The sequence below is a fragment of the Zerene cesonia genome, unplaced genomic scaffold, assembly GCF_012273895.1.
Source record: "Zerene cesonia ecotype Mississippi unplaced genomic scaffold, Zerene_cesonia_1.1 Zces_u011, whole genome shotgun sequence".
NCBI classification, from domain to species: Eukaryota; Metazoa; Arthropoda; class Insecta; order Lepidoptera; family Pieridae; genus Zerene; species Zerene cesonia.
The window spans coordinates 677,080-704,433 of NW_024045141.1; the positions used below are offsets into that span (position 1 = coordinate 677,080).

Below are 27,354 nucleotides of genomic sequence, written 5' to 3' on the forward strand. Positions count from 1 at the left end.
TGCTTCTATTTTTTTCTTAATTGGGTATCAGAGTACAAGTCTGTGTAGGTACAACAGATAGGTAGGTATATCAAACATTTTGTTTCAGTACCAAACCAAATTGTTAGTTAAATACTTAGCTAACTACTTAGTTTATTAATCACCATTAAACATTATACATACAAACGAAATTATATTTATTTCCTTAAATAAATATAATTATATTGCCGTATGCAAAAAACCTATTCAGGCAACACCCTGAAATTAACTGTCATTTCAATTTCATTTTCGTTAGCAAGCTGCGAGGGCAGTGCGAACAAATCGAGGGCCCAGAGAAAAGTAGGTCGACAGTATTGATTTTACTCAATATTCGACAAACAAAGACGTTACTCCTTCAGTGCGATTATAAACACTCTGGTGCGTGAATCAACTGAGGAACAACGTGCAAAATGCCTGTAAGTGATATTACTATTCTTATCATGTGATTTCCGGGCTACGATTTCGTAATTCATCATTTCCTCGGCCACATTGCTGTAGTGGGAACGAGTTCCAATTGGAATTAACAAATCCGATTACGTAGCCAAACTTTTACTTGCAACATAATAATTTCCGCGTGACTCATGAAGGATTTATGTCAGGGTCATGTAACTACGCATATTGTGGCAAATGGCACGTGTCGTGTGGAAATCTTGTTAATTTTTTTTTTTTAATTTCCGCGGCTAGGATGCGGAGTTGGGCGGGACGGTCGAGAATGTTCGGGTGGTTGTGCGCTTGCGTCCGATGGATGCGAGGGAAAAAATCGACAGCTCGTACAATTGCGTATCAGTTGACACGGTTAACAACACCATAGCAGTCACGAGGACGAACGTTTCCCCGCCAGAACCGCCGCGCATTTACGCCTATGATGCAGTCTTCGATAGCAATACAAGTCAGGTAACGCTGAGCTAAAATAACCTTATATTATGACGTAATTATGCAGCATTGAATCATTTCCTATTATGGTAAAATTATCGTGCATTTTCTGTGTTCCTAATTCAAATTTGGAATTGGAATCTTATGAGGTCATCATCTTGAATTGTGTTTTCTAGTTTTTTTTTTTAATGTTAAGTACATGGCAATTTTTCTTCCTTTTCTTATTTAAGAAGATGACATCACCTTATGAATAGGTACATAGGTAGTCTACAATGTTGCCATATAATAATTACCTTGGTATATAAATATACTTTGTACTATAACTATTGGTAATAAGTGTTTATTTAATTAATAACAAATAAAAATCTTAATAATTATTTTATTTCAACTGGAAGCAAAATTAACTGCTCTCTCATTGTGACCTAATTAGATAAACCATAATTTTTTGTTTAGCAGTTATAGGTACGAGTCAAGTATAAATGTAAATATATTTAATATTTTAATGCAGTTTCTTGCTAAATTAATATTTAGAGAATTTTTGTTTGTTTTCTTTATTTTCAAAGCTTTTATTAATCAATTCAATTAAAATGTATATATTTAAAAAGCATATTTTAAAGTTTATGTTTAAAGATTGATTTAAATTGTTCTTATTTAATTCAAAAAATAAGCATTTTAATTTTTATTACTTTCAAATATATTTAATTTTATATCATATATCACTATCAACATAACATTTTTCATTTGTAATTTAAAATTAGCATGCAAATAATTAGTTTCTACCAAAAAATCATCGTCATCTGTTCCGGAAACCTCTCCAAATTAAAAAATGGCACCAATCAACAACAAGGTTTTATCAAACATAAAAAAATCATGTCAATAGGTCGAAATACCATGAAGTATTCCATATAGTAACCAATTTAAATGTATCGAAAAGAAAATACATTTAAATTGAGAATATCCATTGGTTTTGGTGAATTTGTTTAATAAGAAACAAAATGTTTCTTTATATCAGATCTAATTGAGACAAAGGTTTGGTCCATCAGTTGTTAATTGTAATTCATAAACGAAACTAGAATATCTTATTTATCTTTATAAATACATTGTATTTAAATATAAATTTTGCATTAAAAATAATTTCCGGTGTATCTGAAAAATTATGTTTGAGACTTTTTGTTTTTGACATGGTTCAGCGAAATGACGCTATTTCGCATTCCCGCCTCGAGGTAAATTTTTTTTTTTCTATTTAACAGTGCCTTATTTATAAAGCATTTGAATGGTATCTATGAAACTTAAAATGTCTGCTTGAAATGTTTGAGTCGGTCAAGTGCGAGTCGGACTCGCGTTAGAAAGGGTATAAAAAAGCTAAAGAGCAGCTGCAAAAAAAAATTTGGTTACCCATCCAATTTGTGACCGTGCCAACCTTTGCTTAACCTCGATTTTAATTTCTGTATGGAAAATAAATATCATTATTTTACAGTAAATACATTTTAAACTGTAATGAAAAAAATCATAAAACTATGTCACTCAGTCTCAGTCTGTCTGTTACTCGAGTCTGTTAATTCAATTAAAATTAAATGTCACTTCAATTTTTAACATAACTTTTTTTAATAGTGCAATAACTGTTTGAAATATTTAAAAATATATATGTAATAAGGCGTGATATATCTCTGTTTCTGTGTTCATTTGTTTTATGCAATCATTTCTTATAGAAGGTTTTATCAATATTTTAATTAACACTACTTTTAAACAACACAATGTTATGCAATAGACTGTATTTAACACATATAAATAAGGAAGATTAAGGAACGAAGATGAAGAAAACAAGAAAGGAAAGAAGCGTTTAGAGGTTAAGTAGGCGGGTTTATCGCTTATAAGCGATCTATGCCAGGCAACCATTGCATAGGATATAATATACTTTGACATTAGAGTAGGTGGAATTTAAAAGAAGGGAAGAGAATCAAACGAAATGAACCAAAATATATACAGTTTTTGAGTGATGAATAACCAAACATACATCCAACTCAATTGCTAAGTGACAAAGAAATACATCGAAGTAGACAGTGTTCCACTTAATTATTGTTATCTCAATTATTTCAACGTGTGAAAATTGTTTTATCTAATCGCAATACGTGATTATCTTTTCGGAATTGATAACACATTCTATAAGTAGGTGAGGTAGTTTATAATATTATTTCAAGCACGCACCATAGATATAGTGAGAAACGGCATAGATACGGCATGTATTCGCGCGTACACTAGACTCTAACTCGACGTAGTTTTGCGTCATTTGTAGTCCGACCCTCGCGCTGGACGGTTGTCGAAATCGTTTCGGCCTGCTAGCAGCGTCGTATAATTGTATTGTTATTGTGTAATATAATTCGTCGTTGCTTTTCTAAACGGATTAATTCGAGGCCACCGAAAAAACGGCATTGCGACAAACTTTGTGTTGCAATGTATCGGTTAAGTTTATGAGTCGTCGTTTCAGTATTTTGGTGAAATAGTCATTTCTTTATAACTCGCTTTTGCCAGCGGTTTCGCGCGCGTTAAAGTCGTTATAGATGTTGTTATACGTACAAACCTTCCTCGAATCTATTCAAAAAACCCCATCAAAATCCGTTGCGTAGTTTTAAAGATTTAAGCATACATTATTGGGACAGAGAAAGCGATTTTGTTTTATACTATGTAGTGATTACAATCTTTGCGGCAAACCTCTATAATTTACGCCTTATCATGGTTCTTATAATGGTTAATACTTTATATATCTTTATATGCAAGAAGATAGTTGGTCAATGTCGTTTTAATATTAATCGTTTTTTTTTTTTATTACAAAGGCAATATTTCCGCTTAGCAAGCGACATTATTTCGAAGACAATAAAAATTTTTTAATTAATCTATATACTAGACTAACCATACTACTAAAACGCCAAATTAAATAGGAATAAGGTAATCTAATAGTGCTTGCACTATGACCTACTTCTTGATTACTATGTATTCTATTTATACACTAGCTGCGCCCCGCGGTTTCACCCGCGTAAGTCTGTATCCCGTTGAAATATCGGGATAAAAAGTTGCCTATGTGTTATTCCAGTTGTCCAGCTATCTACGTACCATAATTCCATTGCAATGGGTTCAGTAGTTTTTGCGTGAAAGAGTAACATACATCCATCCATACTTTCAAACTTTCGCGTTTATAATATTAGTAGGATGTATATCTCGTGTATCATAGATGAATTATTTATGAAAAGAGCATTCGGCTTTTAAATAGCCACGTGCACGCTTCAGCCATAAATTTGTTTGTTTCCGTTTGTTCTTAACTTAAATCCAATGTTTCTTGCAATATATTGCGGTATCATAGATTTCCTTTCCATCCCTTTTTTCACATCCTTGTATCGTACAAACCCCTCTTATACCATCCTTATATTCCTCAGACACTATATATCAACATTTTTTCTTCGGCTTTGTATTTGGCTTAGGTTTAAGAGAAAAACCAGGCGGAAACCAAGAAAAATGAAGAACCATAGAGAAGAAACGTCTAATGCGACTTTCCCGCCATTCGTCTAGATTGGCGTTGTCTACCGTCAGTCTTGTCGAATGGTGGGTAGGTTGTGTTTACGCTCTACGAAGAAATTGATAAAGGCCGCCTCGAAGGACCAGAGACAACATACTCGATATCTGAATAATAAGATCCATTTGGCACATTGTAATAATATATTATGTTAATTAAATAAAGAATATTGTAGTATGTACATCAACATCCATTAACTTTTTTTTTAATATTTGTCAAAGGCATTTCCAAAAGCCTCAATGCGATATTTGATGCAAACGATGATGTTGTAAATTTGTTTACATTCTCTTTTTAAATTCTAGTGTTTTTTTTTAAATTGCAATGTTGCCAGCCAATCGAGTCATAGATAAATTAACATAGACAACCGGCGCATAAACTGCGTGATGTTCTGAATGCATCTTGCACGTCCTCTGACGATGCAAGGGGGCGGTAATGCTCATGCATCGTGAATATTGCGTATTTAATCATCTGTGAAAATCAGCGATTTGAATTGTCTATGAATTTGAAGAATAAATACTTTTTTTTTAATCTCGATTACGTGTATTTTTGACAATTTTTTTTATGTACGTAATATTGAATTTTGTGTTATTTTATGTGTAGCTTTTGCCCGCGACTTCGCACGTGTTTTATTTGGAGTAGTTTCTTTTTTTTCTGTTTTTAAACCCTTCCTTAATAAATGGGCTATCTAACACTGAAAGAAATTTTCAATCGGACCAGTAGTTCCTGAGATTAGTGCGTTCAAACAAACAAACTCTTCAGCTTTATAAAATAAGTATATATGTATCTGAATGTTTTTTAAAATTGAATATTATATTAATTAAAATTCAATGTTCTTGTGAATCTTATCCTGCCTATCCTACTTGTCTACTTCCTACTTCCTACTATCCTACTTTATATTATAAATGCGAAAGTTTGTAAGAATGTGTGTGTGTGGTTGTTGCTCTTTCACGCAAAAACTACTGAACCGATTGCAATGAAATTTGGTACGTAGACAACTGGAATAACATATAGGCAACTTTTGATCCCGATATTTCTACGGGATATGGACTTACGCGGGTGAAACCGCGAGGCGCAGCTGGTAGATTCCTGTTCCTTCCTGTCTTGCCTTTCATGCTTTATCACACTTCTTTCATAGTTCATTCCTTCCTTATAATTATCTGGACAATTCTTAGCTATTGACAAGTAGCTTGCCCGCGGCTTCGCACGCGTTTAATTCGGAGTTAAACAAATGTTATTATACATATACACCTTTCTCTTGAATCACTCTATCTATTTAAATAAAACATCAGGATACGATGCGTAGTTTTAAAAATTTGAGCATAGATACATGCATACGTAGGGACAGACGCACGAAGCGACTGCTTTATACGATGCAGTGAAAAGTAGTTTAATACAGAAGTTTTAATGAAAACGTATTGGTTTACGCAAAACACTTCATAGCTGTTATAGGCACTTCATAGCTCTTATATCGCCTAAACCTATATGCACAAGAAAAAATCGACAATATAATTTTGTATATATATGTCACCGTAAGATTGTAAACATCGTTATATTACAATCTATCTAGTAAGATTGTAAACTATCGATAGATTGTGAACCGTATCATTATGATTGCAATTTAACGCATCATTTTTCGCTTGATTGTAATCTATCGATGGGAAGCGGTCAAATTGTGAACCGGCGTAGGACGGAATGCAACTCGCGCTCTGATTGGTTGAACGGTATGTGCCCCCGCCATCCGGCCACACGCCTTATATGTTTGTTATTTCGTTAGTTGTCGAATTTAAACAACTATGTTTTCGTGATTATAAATTGATTTTGTCTTGAAAATAACTTATATCTTTCGAATAAAATGCGGCCTGCTTGTAAAATAGTTAATGGAAGAGCAAGATATCCGCAAAGCCAAGGATAGAACGATCAAATCAAGACGTAAAAAATATGATTAGGTTAGGTTAGGTTATCTAATTCATTTCAAACTCTAAGGGGACATGGGACGGTTGATCGTGAATGGTCACTCTTATAATGAGACCGACCAATCAGGAAAAACTTGCAGACAGTTGACAATTTGACGCGGGACAGATTGTAATTTAACGGTTTCATTTCGGTAGATTACAGTATAGCGAAGAATAATGAGTCAAATTGCAATCATAATGATACGGTTCACAATCTATCGATAGTTTACAATTTCGCTAGATAGATTGTAATCTAACGATCCTTACAATCTAACGGTGACATATATAAATAAATAAAATGTTATAAGTCATAGTCCCTCTCTGCCAGAACCTACTGTCAGTTGTCAACATAAAAAGAATTCAAAAAAAGAACAATTATTAAAATTTTGTACGTGTGTGTTTCGAACATAAGTGCATGTAACGCTCACGCGTGCAACAGCAGATGACGCACGCACACATAAAATCAATGAATCATCGGTCTCGGCGGGCTCTGTCGGTACACAGGTACCACACACACATTTACCTATCACCGCGCAAAATTACAGTGATTTATTTGAAATGTATTGATTGTACTTAAAAATTTAAACACTATTAAATTACTATGTTGCTCAAAGAGTAATTTGGCAAAAAAATCACAATAATTGCTCGTATTTTAGTATGGTTTTTATTCGATAAAAGAAATATTCAAAGCTTTGTAATTTTCTAATTTCGTATAAAATTTTCTCCACTGTTTTCAACAGACTGAAATAAATGCTTCTTCTGAAGCATATCCTACTAATATTATAAACGCTAAAGTTTGCAAGTATGGGTGTTTGTTACTCTCACGTGAAAACAGCTCATCATATCTGTATGACATTTGGTACAGAGATAGATTATAGTCTGAATAAGCACATAGGCTACTATTTACCTCGTTACCACGCGAATAACATCGATACTAAGACATTATATAACACGCTTTAACTCCAGTAACCCATTAAACGAAGCATTTATATGAAGACTACATAGGTTTTAATAATCTAATATGTGTTTTCTTGTGTTTGATTTTACGCAAGTATTGTACATTTAGTAATTAAAAACTTTTTAACGGATTTTAAACGCGATTTATTCATTATATTATTAACCCGATGTTTCGAACACTATACAGCGAGCGTGGTCACGGGGTGACTGTCTCCACGTTTTTAATTTCTAAATCTAAAATGTATTCTTTCTAATCTTATGCTAGTGACATTGGATTGCCATAAACGTTGAAGGATCTACCTCTAGGTGAGGTATGAAGTTCGGGAGGTCTGTTCCCAGACCAATAGTTTTCAAGCTACGATCACACTGTAAAATGAAAAACTCCTAGGTTTCGGCCCCATCAAGATAGGTAAAATACTGCAATTGGCGATGTTAAGAGTAAGTATTGGATTTCATCGAAAATCTTACATTTAATGGTTATAATTAGTAAAGACTCGTCAAATAATGTATATTGCTATTAGTAGAATGTACAACGACGCATTTATTAAACACTAGCTGCGCCCCGCGGTTTCACCCGCGTATGTCCATATCCCGTAGGAATATCGGGATAAAAAGTTGCCTATGTGTTATTTCAGTTGTCCAACTATCTAGGTACAAAATTTCATTGCGATCGGTTCAGTAGTTTTTGCGTGAAAGAGTAACAAACACACATACAAATATACATACATCAATCCTCACAAAATTATCATTTATATTTATAATACTAAGTAGGACTGTGCCACTTTTTCAACCTTGAGTAGCACTAGTTTTTCGCCCGGGTAGTCAATGGAAATTTCTATGGGAATGAGATGCTTTACCTCCTTAAAAAGTAACCTATCAAACACCTATGTCCAGTCATAGAAATCCTATTAGCGAGATACTAATTAAATCTTTGTTTATTTCATTGAAAAGCTGAAAAGATAGAAAGCATTTTCTATTCAAAACTCCGATACTCCAAACGCAATGGTATTTTTTAATGAAATCATTTTGAAATCTCTTGTGCCACTGTCTGTCGCAGACGGGTAAAAAAACGCTGCTACGACGTGAAAGAAGAGACAAACGAATGAACAAATACTGCGAGTGTGTTTATAATATTAATAAGGGTGATGAGCTGATGAAGGCCAGGATCTCTTAATGAGTTTTGTGTCAGAGCTATCGAGCTTCTTCGCCAATTGGCAAGTGGTTACTACCACCTATTACCAGTAGCAGAGTAGTGTCTTAATGCAATGCTCGCTTTTAAGAGATAAGACTGATGATGGATGTAAAGGAATGGACTGGGGAGAGTGAGGAAAATGAAACTGACTTCCGGTTCCCGCGAATGAAACACTACCATTTATTTCATGCTAATCTCCTGTGGGGGTGTAGTGCCATCCCCGATGCGAGCTGGCCCAATTCGTGCCGTTCGACTCCCACATTTGAGTAGTGTGTATAACCACCAATTATTTATTTATTTTATTCTTAATAGTCCAAATCAAACAGTAATGAAAAAACAACAAATTGCCAGTTTAAAAAAAGACCATGCAAATAAATATAATAAACAATGTACCTTTATTGGAGTTAAAGACAGATAAATAAATATTTAGAGTTGCTATGAATTAGACGGCTTATTTATAAATTATATAATACTACTAGCTGCACGCCCCGGCTCCGCCCGGGTTGTCATTTATCGTAATTAAAATTATTTAAACTATCCTATCTCTCAAGTTGGATCGCACTGCACATGGTGTGCGAATTTTATTATAATCGGTTTAGTGGTTTAGGAGTCCATTGAGGACAAACATTGTGACACGAGATTTATATATATTAAGATGTAGAGTTCCTTGTATATATTGACGATTTAAAAAGTAATTAAATTGAAAAGATAACTCATATAAAAGTTGACCAAATATAACTTTATTTTTAATAAGTCTTCATTCAAAGAATGTAATTAAATTTAAAAGATAATTCAGAAAACTGTTTACCAAACTTTACTATATTAAGTATAAGAGTTAATACAAAGAATTTTGAGTTATTTAGCATCCTGAAAATCCTACTAATATTATAAATGCGAAAGTTTGTAAGGATGTGTGTGTGTGTGTGTGTTTGTTGTTCTTTCACGCAAAAACTACTTAACCGATTGCAATGAAATTTGGTATGTAGACAGCTGGACAAGTGGAATAACATATAGGCAACTTTTTATCCCAATATTCCTACGGGATACGGACTTACGCAGGTGAAACCGCGGGGCGCAGCTAGTATATAAATAAAACATAAACACCTCCAGATGCGTGGATTTGAACAATTGAAATAATTATCTGCGACATAATCTTAGCCTTTGTTATGATAAAGTTAAAATATTTTTCGTCAGCTTTAATTTATATGAATGAGAAAATATATGAATATAAGTTACTTAGAAAAAATATCCATACACATACGTTCTTAATGAATATTGGTCTATGAAATGGTGCATTAAATATTTCTTCATTATTCCCTCAAAGGGTAAAAAATCAAAGGGTTGGGTTAGAATATGTACACTGTATTCTCTTGACTATATGGTAACTATTGAACCCAAAATGGCCGCCAAACAAAATGGGATGCCGAGTTTTTAATATAAATTACAAGTGTTGTTTCACCGTGCTAGTAAAAGTGCGATTTCAAGCTACTTATTTGTATTTATTTTTATCTACGTAAGCCAAAATTGCTTCGAGGCTTATAATCAATCTTCGGAAATGACTGCATCATTACTTCCGAAGATTCCTCCCTTGACAAACAGATAAAATGTCATGTTACTCATTTCAATTGCATAGAAACAACGAACTAATTCAGAATACGCTAAGCAATACTAAATTAAACTAACTGCCCTAACATTTCTGCGTATTCGGACATAAACTGCGACGTAGCAACCTGACCAAAAGTATTCACATCCCAATGTCCATGCTACATACCTATATACCTAAATAGAACTATATGAAGTCGATCAATAGTTGCAGCGCGCACACCTAGCGCGCGGCTCCGTCCTCGCCCTACTAACCTACTTATGGACGTAGCTCTTATACCTCGGTGTGAATAGGCGGGAATTAGATTTAAAAAAAAATCGCAGCTTACGAGCACAGATTAGAATGGAGCGTCTCGACTTTTAAATATCGAAGGCGAATCGCTCTGTATGGTTCGCGATTGAATCTTTTCGAATTTGGAATGTTGATAGAACGCTATTGCTTTGTTCTTTTATATTTAAATGAAATTTTAATTGAATGTTTTTTTAAAGCTATTATTTAGGGCTTTGATAATATGTATAGACGAAATAATATACAGGCGGAATAGAAGCCTCGTCAAGTCAAATTATGAATGTTTTTGGATTAATGTAAGATAATAATATAATCAATAAACTATTGGTTTTTTTGTATTAAGCTTATTATTTTCTATCAAACAATACTATATTCTAAAACAAAATTGTTCGTAAATGGAAAATGAAATTGAAAATTATTTCGATACTGGCGGTCCGCCCCGGCTTCGCCCGTAGTACGTATATAGCCTATAGCTTTCTTCAATAAATGGATTATCTAACGCTGAAAGAATTTTTCAAATCGGACCAGTACTTCCTGAGATTAGTGCGTTCAGACATAGAAACCTTTCAGATTTATAATATTAGTATAGATTAGAATTGATTAATAACTTTGAGTTGTGACCATTCCTTTCACGAAAATTTAGTTACGAGTTAACCTACTCGCTTTTAAAATAAAATCAATTTTATATTTTAGTTCTACATAATATGTTTCACCCGCGTAAATCCCTATCCCGTTGGAATATCAGGATAAAAAGTTGCCTATTGCAATCGGTTCTGTGGTTTTTGCGTGAAAGAGCAACAAACACACTCACATCCTTACGAAGTTTCGCATTTATAATATTATAGTAGGAAGGATGTACATGTAACAATGATGCCAAAGAAATGTCCTGTGGTAAATAACGGACACAATTTTTTTAACATGTTTGTCTGTCTGTAACTATGTAGTATGTAGGTACTTGATTTAAAGCATCACCCTCTAGTGTCACTTGATCTTAATTAAAATGGGTAACTTGTTCATCTTAAAAATGATCATGCGTAAAATCATAATAATCACGTTGTTTTTTTACAGGGTTCCGTACCCAGAGGGTAGAACGGGACCCTTTTATCTAACACTTCGCTGTCTGTCCGTCTGTCTTTCCGTTTACATTTGGCATCAGGCGGATCTGTATCCCATGAGTCGTAACGGTAAAACGACTGTATATATGAGATAGTGCCTTATTATATGAGAATAAATAAAAGTTCGAGGTTAAGCATAGTTTGGCACGGTTGTAAATTGGATGGGTGACCAATTTTTTTTTTGTAGTTGCTCTTTTTAGAACGCTTAGTGTCGCGAGTCCGACCCCCACTTGATCGATTTCTTGCTACCGTGAAATGACATGAAAGAAACAGCTGGTTAAATACATCAATGTCAAATATTGTATCATAAGTACGGCCCGTGGTTAGTTACAACCTCTTTTGGCCTCTATGACGTCACAAATAGGCATTGAAGGGTCTTCGCGAGAGCTATTTGTTACTGGCAATCTATAATCGATGATGTTTTGGATTGTTTTTAAATTTCGAATTTGGAACTATGGAGCGTCGATTTTTTTTTATTTATTAGATAATTAGCGCTGTCGATGTGTACCTCAATTTGAGGAAATTTTTAAAAATCTCTCGAGCTTACAAGCACAGAGGTGTGGTCATTGAGCTCAATTTATTTTTCATCAAACATACGTATGCATTGTAGATGTACATTAAATAATTAAGTAAATATTGAGATATTAAATATTTTACGGATTTAAACGCGATTTATTCATTATATTATTATCCCGACGGGGAGACTGTCTGACTGACCCGTGACCACGCTCGGTGTAAAGTGTTAGAAACATCGGTTTAATAATATAATGAATAATTCGCGTTTAAATCCGTTAAAATGTGTTTAATTTCTAAATGTATAATACTCGCGTAAAACTTAATACAAGAAAATACTAAGTAAATATTTGTATGGAAACAAAGCTATTAGGGTGAAAATCCGCAATGGCAAAACATAGGAAAAATAAAGGCGACAAGACGGTAAAATTATTATTTTGCCATATATCTGAACGTGACATTCATTCGATGTTACATTTTTGATACTAGACGCTCATCCCGGCTACGCACGGATATCAAGATTCCTGTTTTATCCTTAGGAAGCAATGAATCGGGACAAAAAGTAGGGAGTTTTTTGTCCCGATTAAATCACCCAAGTCAGCTCAAACACTATCCATTGTCTGTACCAAATTCCATCAAAATCCGTTCAGTAGTTTCAGCATGAGTGACGGACAAACACCCAATCAAACATTCACATTTATAATAGTGTGTATATTTATATACATATTATATCCCTGTTGATAAATATTATACTCTAAAACTTCTCATCTCAGTGTTATCCATTCCATTTATCATTATATACGAATAAGCAAAAATTAATATGCAAGCGAAACCGAGTTAAGAAGCTAGTTTGGAATCCTACTAATATTATAAATGCGAAAGTTTGTAAGGATGTGTGTGTGTTTGTTGCTCTTTCACGCAAAAACTACTGAACCGATTGCAATGAAATTTGTTACGTAGACAGCTGGACAACTGGAATAACATATAGGCCACTTTTTATCCCGATATTCCTACGGGATACGGACTAACGCGGGTGAAACTGCGGGGCGCAGCTGGTAAGTTATATATCAAGAAATTAAAACACCACCGTGACTACGCTCGCTGTAAAGTGTTCGAAACGTCGGGTTAATAATATAATGAATAAATCGCGTTTAACCAAATTCCATGCGGGCGAAGCCGCGGGCGGAAATCTAGTACAGTAATTAGAAATTAAAAACTTGTTAACGGATTTTAAACGCGATTTATTCATTATAATATTAACCCGACGTTTACAGCGAGCGTTAAAAAGTGTTTAATATCTAAATGTATAATACTCGCGTAAAATCAAACACAAGAAAATACTATGTTATATATCATTGTTTTCTATCAACGGTAGGTAAATGTTTTTCTTTTCGTCACTCGCCCCACTGACCTGAATTGCACATGGTTGCGATACGGCGTCTGTCGTGTGATCAGCTAACTTCCCGCCCGCGGCTTCGCTAGTCCCCATGGGAGTGGGATGTATGCCTATATAACTGTACTAGCTCTTTTCTTGTGTTTGATTTTACGCGAGTTTTTAGAAATTAAAAACTTTAACGCTCGCTGTAGTGTTCGAAACGTCGGGTTAATAATATAATGAATAAATCGCGTTTAAAATCCGTTAACAAGTTTTTAATTTCTAAATACTATACTAGCTTTCGGTTATATCGCTTTCATCTCATTATTTCAATTCCTTCTACCATTTTTTTTGCGATAAAAATTGTCTTATGTCCTTTCCCAAGTTCAGTTCTACCTTCATACCAAATTAGAAAAAAAAAATTTCAGTGGTTTAGGCGTGAAAGCGTAACAGACAGACAAACAGACAGAGTTACTTTCGCATTTATAGCATTAGTAGGGATTGAATCTTAACTGTATCTAGATACAAAAAATCATATTTATTTATTTTATCTGTTATTGTAGACAATGACAAAATCACAAAACCGATATAATAAAAAAAATCTAAAATGACAGTCTTGTGGCTAAAAGTGATCTCTACCAGGCAACCTTTGGGCAAAGGACAAAATATTATTAAAACAAGATAGACAGGGTTTTTGCAAAATTATCTTACAAACAATACTAAGATACTACTTAATTAAAACAAACATACAAACTACACTAAGATACTACTTAATTAAAACATTGATACTATAAAATCGCTCCGTTTCGGCGTAAAAGAAAGACAAATAAATACTTTTTTTTTTATATTTATATATATTTATTAGAAAATGGGTTCAAAGTATTGGGCTAATATAACAATAGTGTAGACACTCGATTTCTTGGAATATGATGTTTCAACAAAACCGCCTATGTCACTCTCGACTCTCTAGTCTTCGAACTACGTCAAAACATAAAAATTTTATCATAGAATCGCGCCCTTTAGTCCAAGAAAATGGGTAGGGTAAATGCGAATTTGAGATTAAAACTTGAATTTTTGATATAATTTACTTTGAGGAATCTAAAAACGAACTGTGCAAGTTTTTTTTAAATTCACCCCCGAGAAGGGGTGAAAAAAAATTAAAAAAGTTGTTTTTTTGAAATTTTGGCGAAACCGTAAGTGTTAGAAAAAAAAGTTCTAGATAAAATTTGTAGAGCGTAAAATTTTACACAAAAATGTTTCTATGACTTTTTTTCCTAAAATTGAAATTAACTGGGATAGGGCAGTTAGAAGCTAAGGGATGATAACTGCAACTTGAAATAAATCATAACTTATTGAAAAATTGATAAACTGCCCTATCTCAGTTAATTTCAATTTTAGGAAAAAAAGTCATAGAAACATTTTTGTGTAAAATTTTACGCTCTACAAATTTTATCTAAAACTTTTTTTTCTAACACTTACGGTTTCGCCAAAATTTCAAAAAAACAACTTTTTTAATTTTTTTTCACCCCTTCTCGGGGGTGAATTTAAAAAAAACTTGCACAGTTCGTTTTTAGATTCCTCAAAGTAAATTATATCAAAAATTCAAGTTTTAATCTCAAATTCGCATTTACCCTACCCATTTTCTTGGACTACTTGCGACATGAAAGACAAGCAAACACGTTCACATTTATAATAAGGAAAATTATTATTAGGCTTATTAATTATTATATTGCATCAAAGGATTATCAAGGTACGTAGAAGTTAGGGAGTATTTCCCGTGTGAGAAAAACTCAGGGCTAGATAGGTCGTCTAGAACTATCACTTTCATATACTCGAATTACTCTTGCGTTTAGACGTCATGGTCATTAAATAAAAGAGGACAACTTTCAACAATAAACTAAATATCATTCAAATTGTTAACTAGACCAAATTTTAACGTGACCTCACGGAATCACCAGATTTTAAATAAGAAAACAAGTCATCTGAATGGGCTCACCCAGTAGAAAGTGTTAAGGTTATATGCACATAAATACAGTTGAAATGGGAATCCTTTTTCTTTTGAAGACGGTGAATATGAGCCAATGCCAGTATACATCCTTGAAATACCAATATCCACCACCAATCATTGTCCATCAAGCAATCCGAAATGATAAATAAAGGCAATAAAATTTGGTAAATATATGTGGGAGTCGAGCACGCTTCGGCACGAATTGGGCCAGCTCGAACCGGGGAAGTACAACACCCCCACAGAAAACCGGCGTGAAATAGGATCCTGCTGTGTTTGGTTCGGTGAGTGGGGGAGCCGGAAACCCGTACCCTTTTCCTTCCCTTCCCAATCCTTTCCTTTATTCCTCTCGCCAATCCTTTCTTAATCCCTTCCCAAAAAGTCGGCAATCCATTTGTAGAGGCGTTAAGTCTGCAATGGATTTTATGCCTCTATAAATGTACATGGGCGGTGGCAGTGCTTACCATCAGACGACCCACCAGCTCCATTGCCGACAGTGACATAAAAAAGACATCCTAAAACTTAACTCTATCCTGTATAGGCAAACAAAACGTATACTTATTTGCCATCCCCACCCCAATGACCCTTTTCCCTTCTAGCAATAAACCACCCTTAAATGCACACGTCAACCCAGATGTATCTAGGTCACCTAATTTCATCTATCGATTTGTGCTGCGCTCGCCTCCCTTGAATATTTTAAAATAGTTTTAATTTGTAATTTATTTGCATGGAAGGAATGACGTTCATTTAGCATTTATGAAAGCAATATATATAGGCCATGTTCTCATGGCGTGAATGCCATTTTTAGATAGCATTTATAAATTGCTTTAATACCATGCCAAATAGTATCTGTTGTACTCAGTCTGTATAATTATATATACACTATATGTGTAATTTTTAATACCAGAATAACACATACATAATATATAGCGTATATGTTATCCTAGTAACTAAAGTACTATATTTATTGTTAATTATAAATTATTGGGATAATTATTCGAAATAAAATCTATCCTGTATCTTAAGTTGGACCAAATTACACATAAAACGCCAAATTACATTAAAATCGGTTGAGTTGGTGAAGAGTTCATTGGGAACATACATTATGACACTGGATTTTTATATATTAAGATATAGTTTTAAGGTATACTTCAATCCAAGTACAATTAAATTGAAGTGTCAATTAAAAATCCATAATCCTGCATCTTTCAGATGGACATCTACATCCAGACAGCCAGCCCGATCGTGGAAGAGGTTCTCAAAGGTTACAATGGGACCATATTCGCGTACGGGCAAACCGGCACGGGGAAAACCTACACCATGGCAGGGAGCAATTCTGCCCCCGAATTGAGGGGCATAATACCCAACTCGTTTGCCCATATATTCAGCCATATAGCTAAAGCGAAGGATGATGAGAAGTTAGTATTCAAGATATCTTTCATGTCATCAAATTTCCAATTTTATGTTTTTTCGCCCATGTTAAAAGACAAAAATTATTAAAGAAAGGTATATCTATTGAAGGACTTAACTGAATCATGAAACAGGAGTCCAAACTGAGTAGCCACCAAGATATGGACGCTCTGCTCCTGTACAAACAGTTTCACAATTACAGAAAAAATCCGTAATGCATTGCCAAATTATCTCCTTCATTGCAGAGTTAAGAGTTCACCTTCGCTTCAATGTAAAGTGTAACCTCATATTTCCGGGCGTCACTTCAATAAGCTTTTGACATATTTAACATTTAAAAACTTAGAAAGCAATTAAATACAAAGCACTTGAAGTCATCAATAATGACAGACAGACCCATCTTTAGTTAAATTTATCTCCTTTTCAAAGATAAGCGTAGCACTATAGCTATGCAATTTTAATTTTAACTGTCCCTTATATACAACTAGCTTTTCGCCCGCGTGAAATTCGGTTATATCGCTTTCATCTCCCTATTTCAACTCTTTCTACCCTTTTTTTCGCGATAAAAATCATCCTATGTCCCTTCCCATGTTCCGTTCTACCTTCATACCAAATTACATAAAAATTGGTTCAGTGGTTTAGGCGTGAAAGCGTAACAGATAGACAGACAGAGTTACTCTCGCATTTATAATACTCGTATTAGTAGGGATTCAGAGCCATTTGCGTGTGACGAAAGTCATTGTGACTGAACCAATTTTAATGAAACTTCACACAATTATGAGCAGGGTACCAAATACTAAGAGTACTTACTAAAAAGTTTGTAGATATCGTTTCTGAATCTTAACTTGCTTTCAAATTGTTAGAACTAGACCAAATTGAAATAATTCCACACAGGAGGCACCAGGCTTTCAATTAAATACATAATCATCAAAATCTGTTCACTCAGTCGAAAGTATTGAGGCAACTAAACCAAAAAAAAATATTTTTTTGTTTCATAATATTTTTTATATATCAAGATACGTTATACACTTTCAGATTCCTCGTATGCGTGACATACTTGGAAATTTACAATGAAGAAGTAAGGGATCTGCTGGGGAACAATCCGCACCAGAGTTTGGAAGTGAAAGAGAGGCCTGATATAGGCGTCTTTGTCAAGGACTTGACCGGTAAGTTGGGAGCAGGGTAGGAAGGAAGGGAGGATGGGATATCTAGAAAGAAAAAATTATGTTCATTAGCAGTGGGTGTTAAATAGTGAGAACCTCGGACCTCAAAATCGATAAGTCGGGGTCGAGACCGGGTGAGCGTGCAGGAAATAAATTTATTTTGCAATTTATCTGCGCATGTAGATAATGGATAATAATCCACCACTATGGATAATAATCACGAAGTAATAATATTTCTTTTTACAATAATTCGGTGTAGTACATTCAGTCCTATCCTATCCTACTAATATTATAAATGCGAAAGGTTTTAAGGATGTGTGTGTACGTTTTTTACTCTTTCACGCAAAAACTACTGAACCGATTGCAATGAAATTTGGTACGTAGATAGTTGGATAACTGTAATAACATATAGGCAACTTTTTATCCTGATATTCCTACGGGATACGGACTTACGCGGGTGAAACCGCGGGGCGCAGCTAGTAATTATAAACGCCAAAATTCGTAACAATTTATGGGCGTATGTTTGTAACTCTTACGCGAAAACAGCTCATCGGATCTGTGTGAAATTTGGTACAGAGATAGATTATAGTATGTATTAGCTTGTAGGCTACTGTTTATCTTAAAATGGTTACTTTTTAATATTTCTTTTTAATATTTACTAAAAACACAGCTTTTTGTCCATTATACATTGATAAGTAATAAAAATACTAACATAATTAATTGCAGTGTTTAAAAAGCACATAATCTGTACTAATATTTTTGTTTGTTTGATTGTTTGAACGCACTCATCTCAGGAACTGCTAAACCGCGGGACGCAGCTAGTTGCTGAATAAATTAATTAAATCACTTGTCTAGTAAGAACTTTTTCCAGAACAAATTTCAGCATTAAATTCCTATATAATTAAAACTTCTAGAATGTTCTCATTTAAATATATTTTCTTTCAACTTCAGGTTACGTAGTCCATAACGCAGACGAATTGGAGAAAATAATGGCGGTTGGGAACAAAAATAGGCACATAGGAGCTACAGCAATGAACATAGAGAGTTCTAGATCGCACGCCATTTTCTCTATCACAGTTGAGAGTAGCAAGCGCGGCGCGGACGGCAAGATGCACGTGAAGATGGGGAAATTGCACCTTGTTGACTTGGCGGTAAGGATCAATTTTGTATGAGATGTTTGCATATATTGACTTCGCTGTGAGGCTTAATTAATTTAAGCGATTTGCGACCATATTGATACAGGGACAAGGATTAATTTTTGCCTTGTTGATCACGTACATGATACTTCTAAGTATATTGCATACACTATAGTTATGTCTGAACAGACTTAACTTATAAGTTACTCCTTATGTAATAAGCTATCTGTCAACGAATGTCCCGTTAAAATCTGTGCAGCTGTTCCAGAGCGGAACAGATTATCATATAGACGGTTGAATTCAACGCGTGCGAAGCCGCAGGCAAAAACTAGTTATCACATATCACACTAATCACACTATCACACTAATATAATAAATGTTAATGTTCGTTTGTTTGAATGTTTGTCCGTTAAATACACTGAGACTATTCAACGAATTTTGATCAAATTTGGTATACAGACAGGGTATGAGCTGTCGTGGGTGATAGAATACTTTTTATCCCGATTAAATGTACCCTTGGGATAAAACAGGAATCTTGATATCCGGGCGGAGCCGGGACGAGCGTCTAGTTTTACATAAGGATGTATTTCATTACGTTTAATTCCTCACAGGGCTCAGAGCGCCAAAGCAAAACCCAAGCGACCGGCACCCGGCTGAAGGAGGCCACGAAGATCAACCAATCGCTGTCCGTGCTGGGCAACGTCATATCCGCTCTGGTGGACGGCAAGTCAACACACATACCGTACAGGAACAGTAAGCTGACCAGGCTCTTGCAGGACTCCCTCGGCGGCAACTCGAAGACCGTTATGGTGAGTTCAATTCTAGATATAGAATCTAGAATATAATATTGGATAGCCCATGAACATTTTTAAGGCTATTTGCAGAGGTCTGCAAGTGGATTGTGGGCTTAAAATGGTGTGGGATAGGGAAGGGATTGATGAGGGGAATAAGGAAAGGACTGGGAAGGGTAAGGAAAGAGATATGGGTCTCCGGCTTCCCCACTTCAACCGAAACACAGTAGCTTGCTATTTCACGCCGGTTTTCTGTGGGGGTGGGGTACTTCCCCGGTGCGAGCTGGCCGAATTCGTGCCGAAGCGTGCTCGACTCTCACATTCAAGAATACTGCGCGTATATATAACTAGGCGATACTAAGAATAGGATTGACTCGCCGCCATATTGTGACGTCAATGCAGAGCAATCTATGATCTTAGTCAACCTGAAAAAGGTCTGGGACCTTCCTATTCTTAGTTATGTATTATGTCTCAAAAGAAGGGTCTCAATTAACCTCATTTTTTTTTATTAGTTTATAAACTCGATAACTCCGTGGGTTTAAAACCGGTTGACGTGATTTTTTTTGTGTTTCCGGAGTCGTTGGGGTTGGGCAAACAAGGACTTCGGTGATCTATTTTAACCGAACACAAAAAAGGAGAAGTTTCTCAATTCGATGGTTATATTTGGCTTTGTTTTGTCGGCACTTTCGGCTGGATAAACCGATTATGATGTTTTCTTATTAACTTGAATTCTGGTGCCTTCCGTGTGATCACATTTAAATTTCGTCTGATTTTGACTACGTCCGAGAATCGGCCAACATCTATTTTTCATACCCCTAAATGATAAGAGTAAGGCAGAACAGCGTTTGCCGGGTCAGCTAGTACTAATATAATAAATAGGAAAAATATTTGTTGTTTTTTTGTACTCCAAAGGCACCGGAACTACTGCTCCGATTTTGAAGTTTCTTTCACCAAAAGATTACAGCTACACTATTCCAACTATGTGCTATTGGATACTTTTGCACCCCGGAAATGTACCGCCAGCGAAGCCGAGGCAATAATTCTAGTCAATAATATATATAAAGGGGGTCAATGATTTTAACATGTGCGTACAGATAGCGACGATCGGGCCGGCGGACACGAACTACGTGGAAACTATAAGCACGCTGCGGTACGCGAACCGAGCCAAAAACATAGAGAACAAGACGCACGTGAACAGCGAGCCAGGTGACGCTCTGCTCACGAGGTGAGTGTTTTTCATTAGGGAATAATGCAAAGCTTTTGCACGCTTCGCACGCGTTTGTTTCACGGTAGTTTAGAAAGAAAGAAAGAAAGAGCAATTTAATTTAACACACAAACACTCATACATACATAAAATAAAAAATTAAAAAATTAAATGAAAAAAAAAAACATAATAAGAGAATGAAAAAAGAAATAAATTAATTAATATAAATTACGTGTGTTTGCATGCACCAAAAAAGGATGCCACTCAGTATATTTGAGGCAGAACAACTCAATCATTCTCACTGATTGCCACGTCACAACTTTTAAAATGCATGTACTTTAGAAAAAATATAAAGAAATAAATGAATATTATAAATTAAATTAGATAATATATGTAACTAGCTGCGCCCCGCGGTTTCACCCGCGTAAGTCCGTATCCCGTAGAAATGTTGGGATAAAAAGTTGCCTAAATGTTATTTCAGTTGTCCAGCTGTCTACGTACCAAATTTTATTGCAATCGGTTCAGTAGTTTTTGCGTGAAAGAGCAACAAACACGCAGACATCCTTACAACTTTCGCATTTATAATATTAGTAGTACTAGTAAGATTATAAATTATTGGGTGAATTAATCGAAATAAAAACTATCCTATATCTTAAGTTGGACCAAATTACACATAAAATACAAAATCGGTTGAGTTGGTGGAGAGTTCAATGGGAACATACATCATGACACTGGATTTTTATATATTAATTATAGATGTGTTATTACAGATTCCAACAAGAGATCGATCAGCTCAAAAAGCAATTAGAGGAATCAGCAATCGGTGAGAATCTACTGTTTTATTTATATAACTAAATACTACAATAATTAATTAGTTTTATTTTATTTTTTATTTTAGAATTTCCAACAAAGAATACATATTCTGATACTCTTAATTCTAAAATTGCTTATATATAATAACAAAATATGGTTCTTTACGTAAAGGAAATTACAACAATCACAAATATATTTGCACGGACTATAAAAATGTTTAAGATAAAAAAAATTACATTAATAATAGTGATAACTTATTTTACTATTATACTTAAACTGATTTAATATTTGGTAGAATGTATATGTCTATTACTTTTTCAAGCAAAATCCGCTAAAGGGATCTGTATGAAATTCGTTACAGAGATAGATTATATAGTCTGGATTCTGACATAGGCATACTTTTCACTCGGTACTATGTGAGTGATGCTGCAGGTTTTAGCTAGTGTGGTTGTGGTTAAATTATATCAACACTGGATACGGTCTGTTTAGCTTATTGGGCAGCTTAAATAAGAAATAATTCATGAGAATTTCACTGGTGTTTTAGTTTATAAAAAGGAAAACTGGCATACACAACCCTCCCTCCCCACACACACACACAGACACATACACGCACACGCACTCACATACATACGTAATAATTAGAATTATTTTAAAGTCGAACAAAGTCGCGGGCGGCAAGCAAGTATAACAAAAAATTATGCGCAAAATACCGCTTTAATCTTAAATAAGCATATACAATAGACTTTGAACGTTACCACCACGAAATAAGGTGTCATTTTGAATGAATGTTTTATACAAAGCCGTTTGGTCATTTTTATCGGCCCTTTAATAGGCTATTGATAGTTTAGTTGCTAGTACATGAATGATTAATATGGATTATAATGTATATATTGTGGGAGTCGAGCACGCTTCGGCACGAATTGGGCCAGCTCGCACCGGGGAAGTACCACACCCCCACAGAAAACCGGCGTAAAATAGTGGCATGCCACTGTGTTTCGTACGGTGAGTGGGGAAGCCGGAGGCACGTTTCCTTTTCCTCACCCGTCCTAGTCCATTCCTTCTTTCCAGTCGTTAATCCTTTCCTTTTCCCTTACATCATAAAAGCGGGCAGCGCATTCGCAGAGGTCCTACCTTTGCGAATGTTCATGGGCGGTGGTGAACGCTTACCATCAGGCGAACCACCAGCTCAGCTGCCCGCTATGACATAAAAAAAACATTTGATACATTTTCCTTATAATTCTCACCTTTTAAACCTTCCCTGGACTATTAGGAATGCATCAAAACAAAAAAAAAATGTAAAAATCCCCTCCCCCTTGTTCTCGAGTTTTAGCGAGCGTAAATCATTCTATATATTTAAAAAGCACCATAAAAATCCGTTGCGTAGCTTAAAATATGTAAGCGTACATACATACATAGGCACAGACGCGGGAAGCGACTTTGCTTTATACAATTTTTATAACATACTCTCATCATCAAACTCACAGTTGGTTGCCTGGAAGAGATCACTCTTTAGTGATAAGGCCGCCCGCTGTGCTGGTTTAGTTTTAAAATATTAATTTTAAGGATGCGTTGTGTATGCCAGCACAATAAAGTGTAAATAAATAAATAAATAAATAAATAAATTCATAGATGTCGAAGAAGAGGATGAGGACGAGGAACTGTCAGAAGACACAGATGACACACTCACCGACCCTGAGATGGATGTACTGGCTCCGGAGGAGAAGAAACTGCGCCGCAAATTGAGAAAGGAAGAGAAGGTAAGATAGTTTCCGCTACGTCCGTTTACGATGGAGTTATCTTATAATATACACTTACTAGCTGCACGCCCCGGCTCCGCCCGGGTTGTTATTTATCGTAATTGAAATAATATAAATTATTCTATCTTTTAAGTTGGATAAAAGTGCACATGGTGCGCCAATTTGATTAAAATCAGTTGAGTAGTTTAGGAGTCTATCGCGGACAAACAATGTGACTCGTAATTTATGTATCAGGACTCAGGAATCACGTCCATATCCAATGTTGAAAGAATTTTTAAAATCGGTACTAAGTTACCAATACTAGCGCGATCAAACATACAAACGTATGTGATCCCTCTAAGCTATACTACATGGATGGAGAAGCCGGGACGGAACGCTAGTATGTCAATAAGTCGATACAAATCTCATGGTACAATACTTATGTCAAGTACATATATATTCATATCCTTTTCCTTACCCTTCCCAGTCCGTTCCTTTATTCCTATCGCCAATCCTTTCTTAATTCCTTCCCAAAAAAAAAGTCGGCAATCCATTTGTAGAGGCGTAAGGTCTGCAATGGACCTTATGCCTCTCCAAATGTTCATGGGCGGTGGTAGCGCTTACCATCAGGCGTCCCACCAGCTCCATTGCCGATGGTAACATAAAAAAAAGTGAGATCTTAATATGTCTTAACTTCCTGGAGTAATTAAAGAAATTGAATTGCTTAATAATATTTCAGGAAAAAGCAAAAAGGGAGATGGCTCACCAGGCGCGGAAAGTTCTGGAAGAAAAGAAGGCCGAGTTGCAAAGAACCAAGTATGTCACAATCTTTATATGCAATTGTATTAAATATTATAAACTACAGTAATATCAGTGAGAAATTTTTAAAGAATAGAATTTTTTTTTATCACAAGGTGGGATTCGAACCCGCGTTTTTTGCCAAACCGTAGGTAGCCACGACTAGCCTCGTGATCAATTTTTTTTCTATTCTTTCAAAATTTCTCATTTATAAAGAATTTCAATGCTATACAACTAAAAATTAAAAATACAGTAGTATCACTTTAAAAATTGATGAAATTAATATTTCATACGGTTATAATTTAATAGAAAAGCCGCAATCAAATCGGTTCAACCGTTTAAAAACTACTTCAATTCACACTTGCGCACGTTAAACTGTCCCTCTGTTACGTATGCCTCAATTGAAATACACGATTTCTGAATTTATTTATAAAAAAGAGATAAAAATCATATAAAACTAGTAATTAATACATTTTTTTTAACATGGCTTCTCTTAAAGTAAACAACTTTTCGTGTGTAATTTAAAGTCAATTTTAGTATTAGGTACATAGTTTTCTAATGAGCGTATACAAAAAACTTTGACCATTACCGCAACGAGATAAGGTGTTAAATTGAATGAATGTTTTACACAACGCCGCTCGAGCATTATTTGGCTATTTCTTGACAAGCAATTGTAGGCCAAATTGTTACTACGTCAAAGTTGAAAATCTAAATTTGAATCTCCAATTCCAGGAAACAGCAGGAAGAGCTCAAAGACAAGCTGCAACGTCTGGAGTCGAAGGTGCTAGTGGGTGGAGAGAACCTTCTGGACCGAGCTGATGCCCAACGGCGTCTCCTGGAACAAGCTGCCAAGGAGCTGGAGCAGAGGAAGCTGATAGAACTGCGTCTGCAAGAAGACCTGCAGAAGAAGGAGGTGAGAGCCCCTCAGTTTTTGAGTAGTTTTGAGCTTATAGCATTCAAATGCTTTTTAAATGAGAATTGTTTAAGTACAGAAAAAATTCACGATACGGGATTCGAACCCGTGTCATTTTGCCGAACCGTGGCAACAAAATAATTGTTTCTTAATAATCGGTTATTTTAATATTACAAACAGACGCTCCTAATTTTATTTGTTAGTATTGAAGATAATAATAATCACTACATAGTATAAAACAAAATCGCTTTCTCCGTCCCTATGTCCTATGTAGTTTTAAAGATTTAAGGATACATAAATCCTTAAATCTTTAAAACTACACAACCGATTTTGATGGACTCGGCCAGATAGAGTGATTCAAAAGAGAGGTTTATATGTATAATAGCATCTATTTAACTAGTCCAATTTTCGAACCGTGGGCAAATCTTTTTTCACATTATCAATTAATTTGCTAGGCCGAACGTTTGGACCTGGAAGAGCGATACTCCAGTCTCCAGGAGGAAAACGCAGCCAAGACCCGCAAACTAAAGCGAGCGGTGCAGCTCCTCAACTCCGCTAAAGCGGAACTGGCTGACCAGCAAAGGGAACAGCAGCGGGAGATGGAGGGCATCCTGGACGGCATCAGGGCGCTGAAAAGGGAGTTGCAGCTGGCCGACCTGGTTCTGGACTCGTACATACCGAAGGAGTATCAGGTATGTGGGTTATTACTGAAGGTTGAATTGATGGTCCAGTGCACCAGAATCAACTACAGGGGTATTTTAGTAGGCTGGTATAGGGGTCTAAGCATGTCACCTGGATCTGTTAATAAAAAGGAATGAGTATATTTTATTGCGCGGACTTATCAGTATTTTGATGCTTTAAAGTCAATTGATTTTTTTAACTGATCTAGTAAATAATATCATCGATGATGATGATTGTGATGATGGTTATGTATGTACCTATATATTATAAATATGTATATGTTATGCTTGTATTTATTTATATGTATATGTTGTTATTATTATTAAGTATTTTATTTTATTGTTGTTTTTATCCGCGTTTCATTATTACCTTATTTTTGCTTATCCATTTTTGTTTTCCTTTGTTGTTAGGGTTGCCTGGTAAAGATCGCTACCTAGCGATAAGGCCGCCCTTTGCGAATTTAATTTAAGTTTTTTGTACGACTGCTTATTTTTTGATTTTTTACGCAATAAAGAATTTTTATTTCACTTCATGGTAATGATGCAGACGCTGATCGACCAGTACGTGCACTGGAACGAGCAGCTCGGCGAGTGGCAGGTCAAGTGCGTCGCGTACACCGGCAACAACATGGCGCCGCACCAGGCGCTCGCCGACAAGCGGCAGAGCCATGTGAGTTACGCGCACACATACACGCACTCGCGTGCACACACGCACACAAACACACACACACACACACACACACACACAAACACAAACGCGCGCAGGATTTTGGTCTGATTTGAGTGGAGTATTATAACATGACACATAATACAACAGTTTTTATTATTTATACGATAACCATTGATATGTTTTGCTCGTAAATGTATTCTTCGTTACTATATATTATAAAATATTGTATTTTTCTTCCAGATCGAACCACCGGACCTGTCGGATCGTTATTTATCGTATTCGACAGTGACTCGCGCCAGTACTCGCCTGGCCAGACCGCTATCCGCTGTGCCTCGTCCTCACACGGCTTTGCGACAGCGTCACTAGCTCGAAAAAGATAAAAAAAAAATAATAAAAAAACACGTAGTTTGATTATGTAGGGTTTTATAAAAAATTGAAAAGGAAAAAAACAATTTTAATGCATTTCTTTAAATCTCTGTGAACTATATGTCATTTAAAAAACCATTTTTCTAGTAGAAAAAGAATTATTGTTTCTAACCAAAAATAGTTATGAATTTTAATTAAGTAAAAAACAAAACATGAAAAAG

General features: G+C 35.4%; 1 protein-coding gene across 1 annotated transcript; it reads left to right on the forward strand.

Moving 5' to 3' along the window:
* The first annotated feature begins 265 nt into the window (after nt 1-265).
* LOC119839304 (kinesin-like protein KIF3A) lies at nt 266-27,349 on the forward strand. Its single transcript, XM_038365545.1, has 14 exons — nt 266-434; nt 703-912; nt 16,669-16,874; nt 17,899-18,029; nt 18,978-19,177; nt 19,774-19,971; nt 21,048-21,178; nt 21,928-21,980; nt 23,600-23,727; nt 24,446-24,522; nt 25,237-25,417; nt 25,873-26,109; nt 26,645-26,767; nt 27,008-27,349. Exons 1-14 carry the CDS (start codon nt 429-431, stop codon nt 27,131-27,133), a joined length of 2,007 nt encoding a protein of 668 aa, XP_038221473.1. The 5' UTR covers nt 266-428; the 3' UTR covers nt 27,134-27,349.
* The last annotated feature ends 5 nt before the right edge of the window (nt 27,350-27,354 follow it).

Excerpts from the sequence above, each read along its gene's own strand:
- LOC119839304 (XM_038365545.1), top strand. Across the intron at positions 16,875-17,898 it reads AAAGCGAAGGATGATGAGAA|ATTCCTCGTATGCGTGACAT; the intron begins GTTAGTATTCAA and ends ATACACTTTCAG. Across the intron at positions 26,768-27,007 it reads CCGACAAGCGGCAGAGCCAT|ATCGAACCACCGGACCTGTC; the intron begins GTGAGTTACGCG and ends TTTTTCTTCCAG.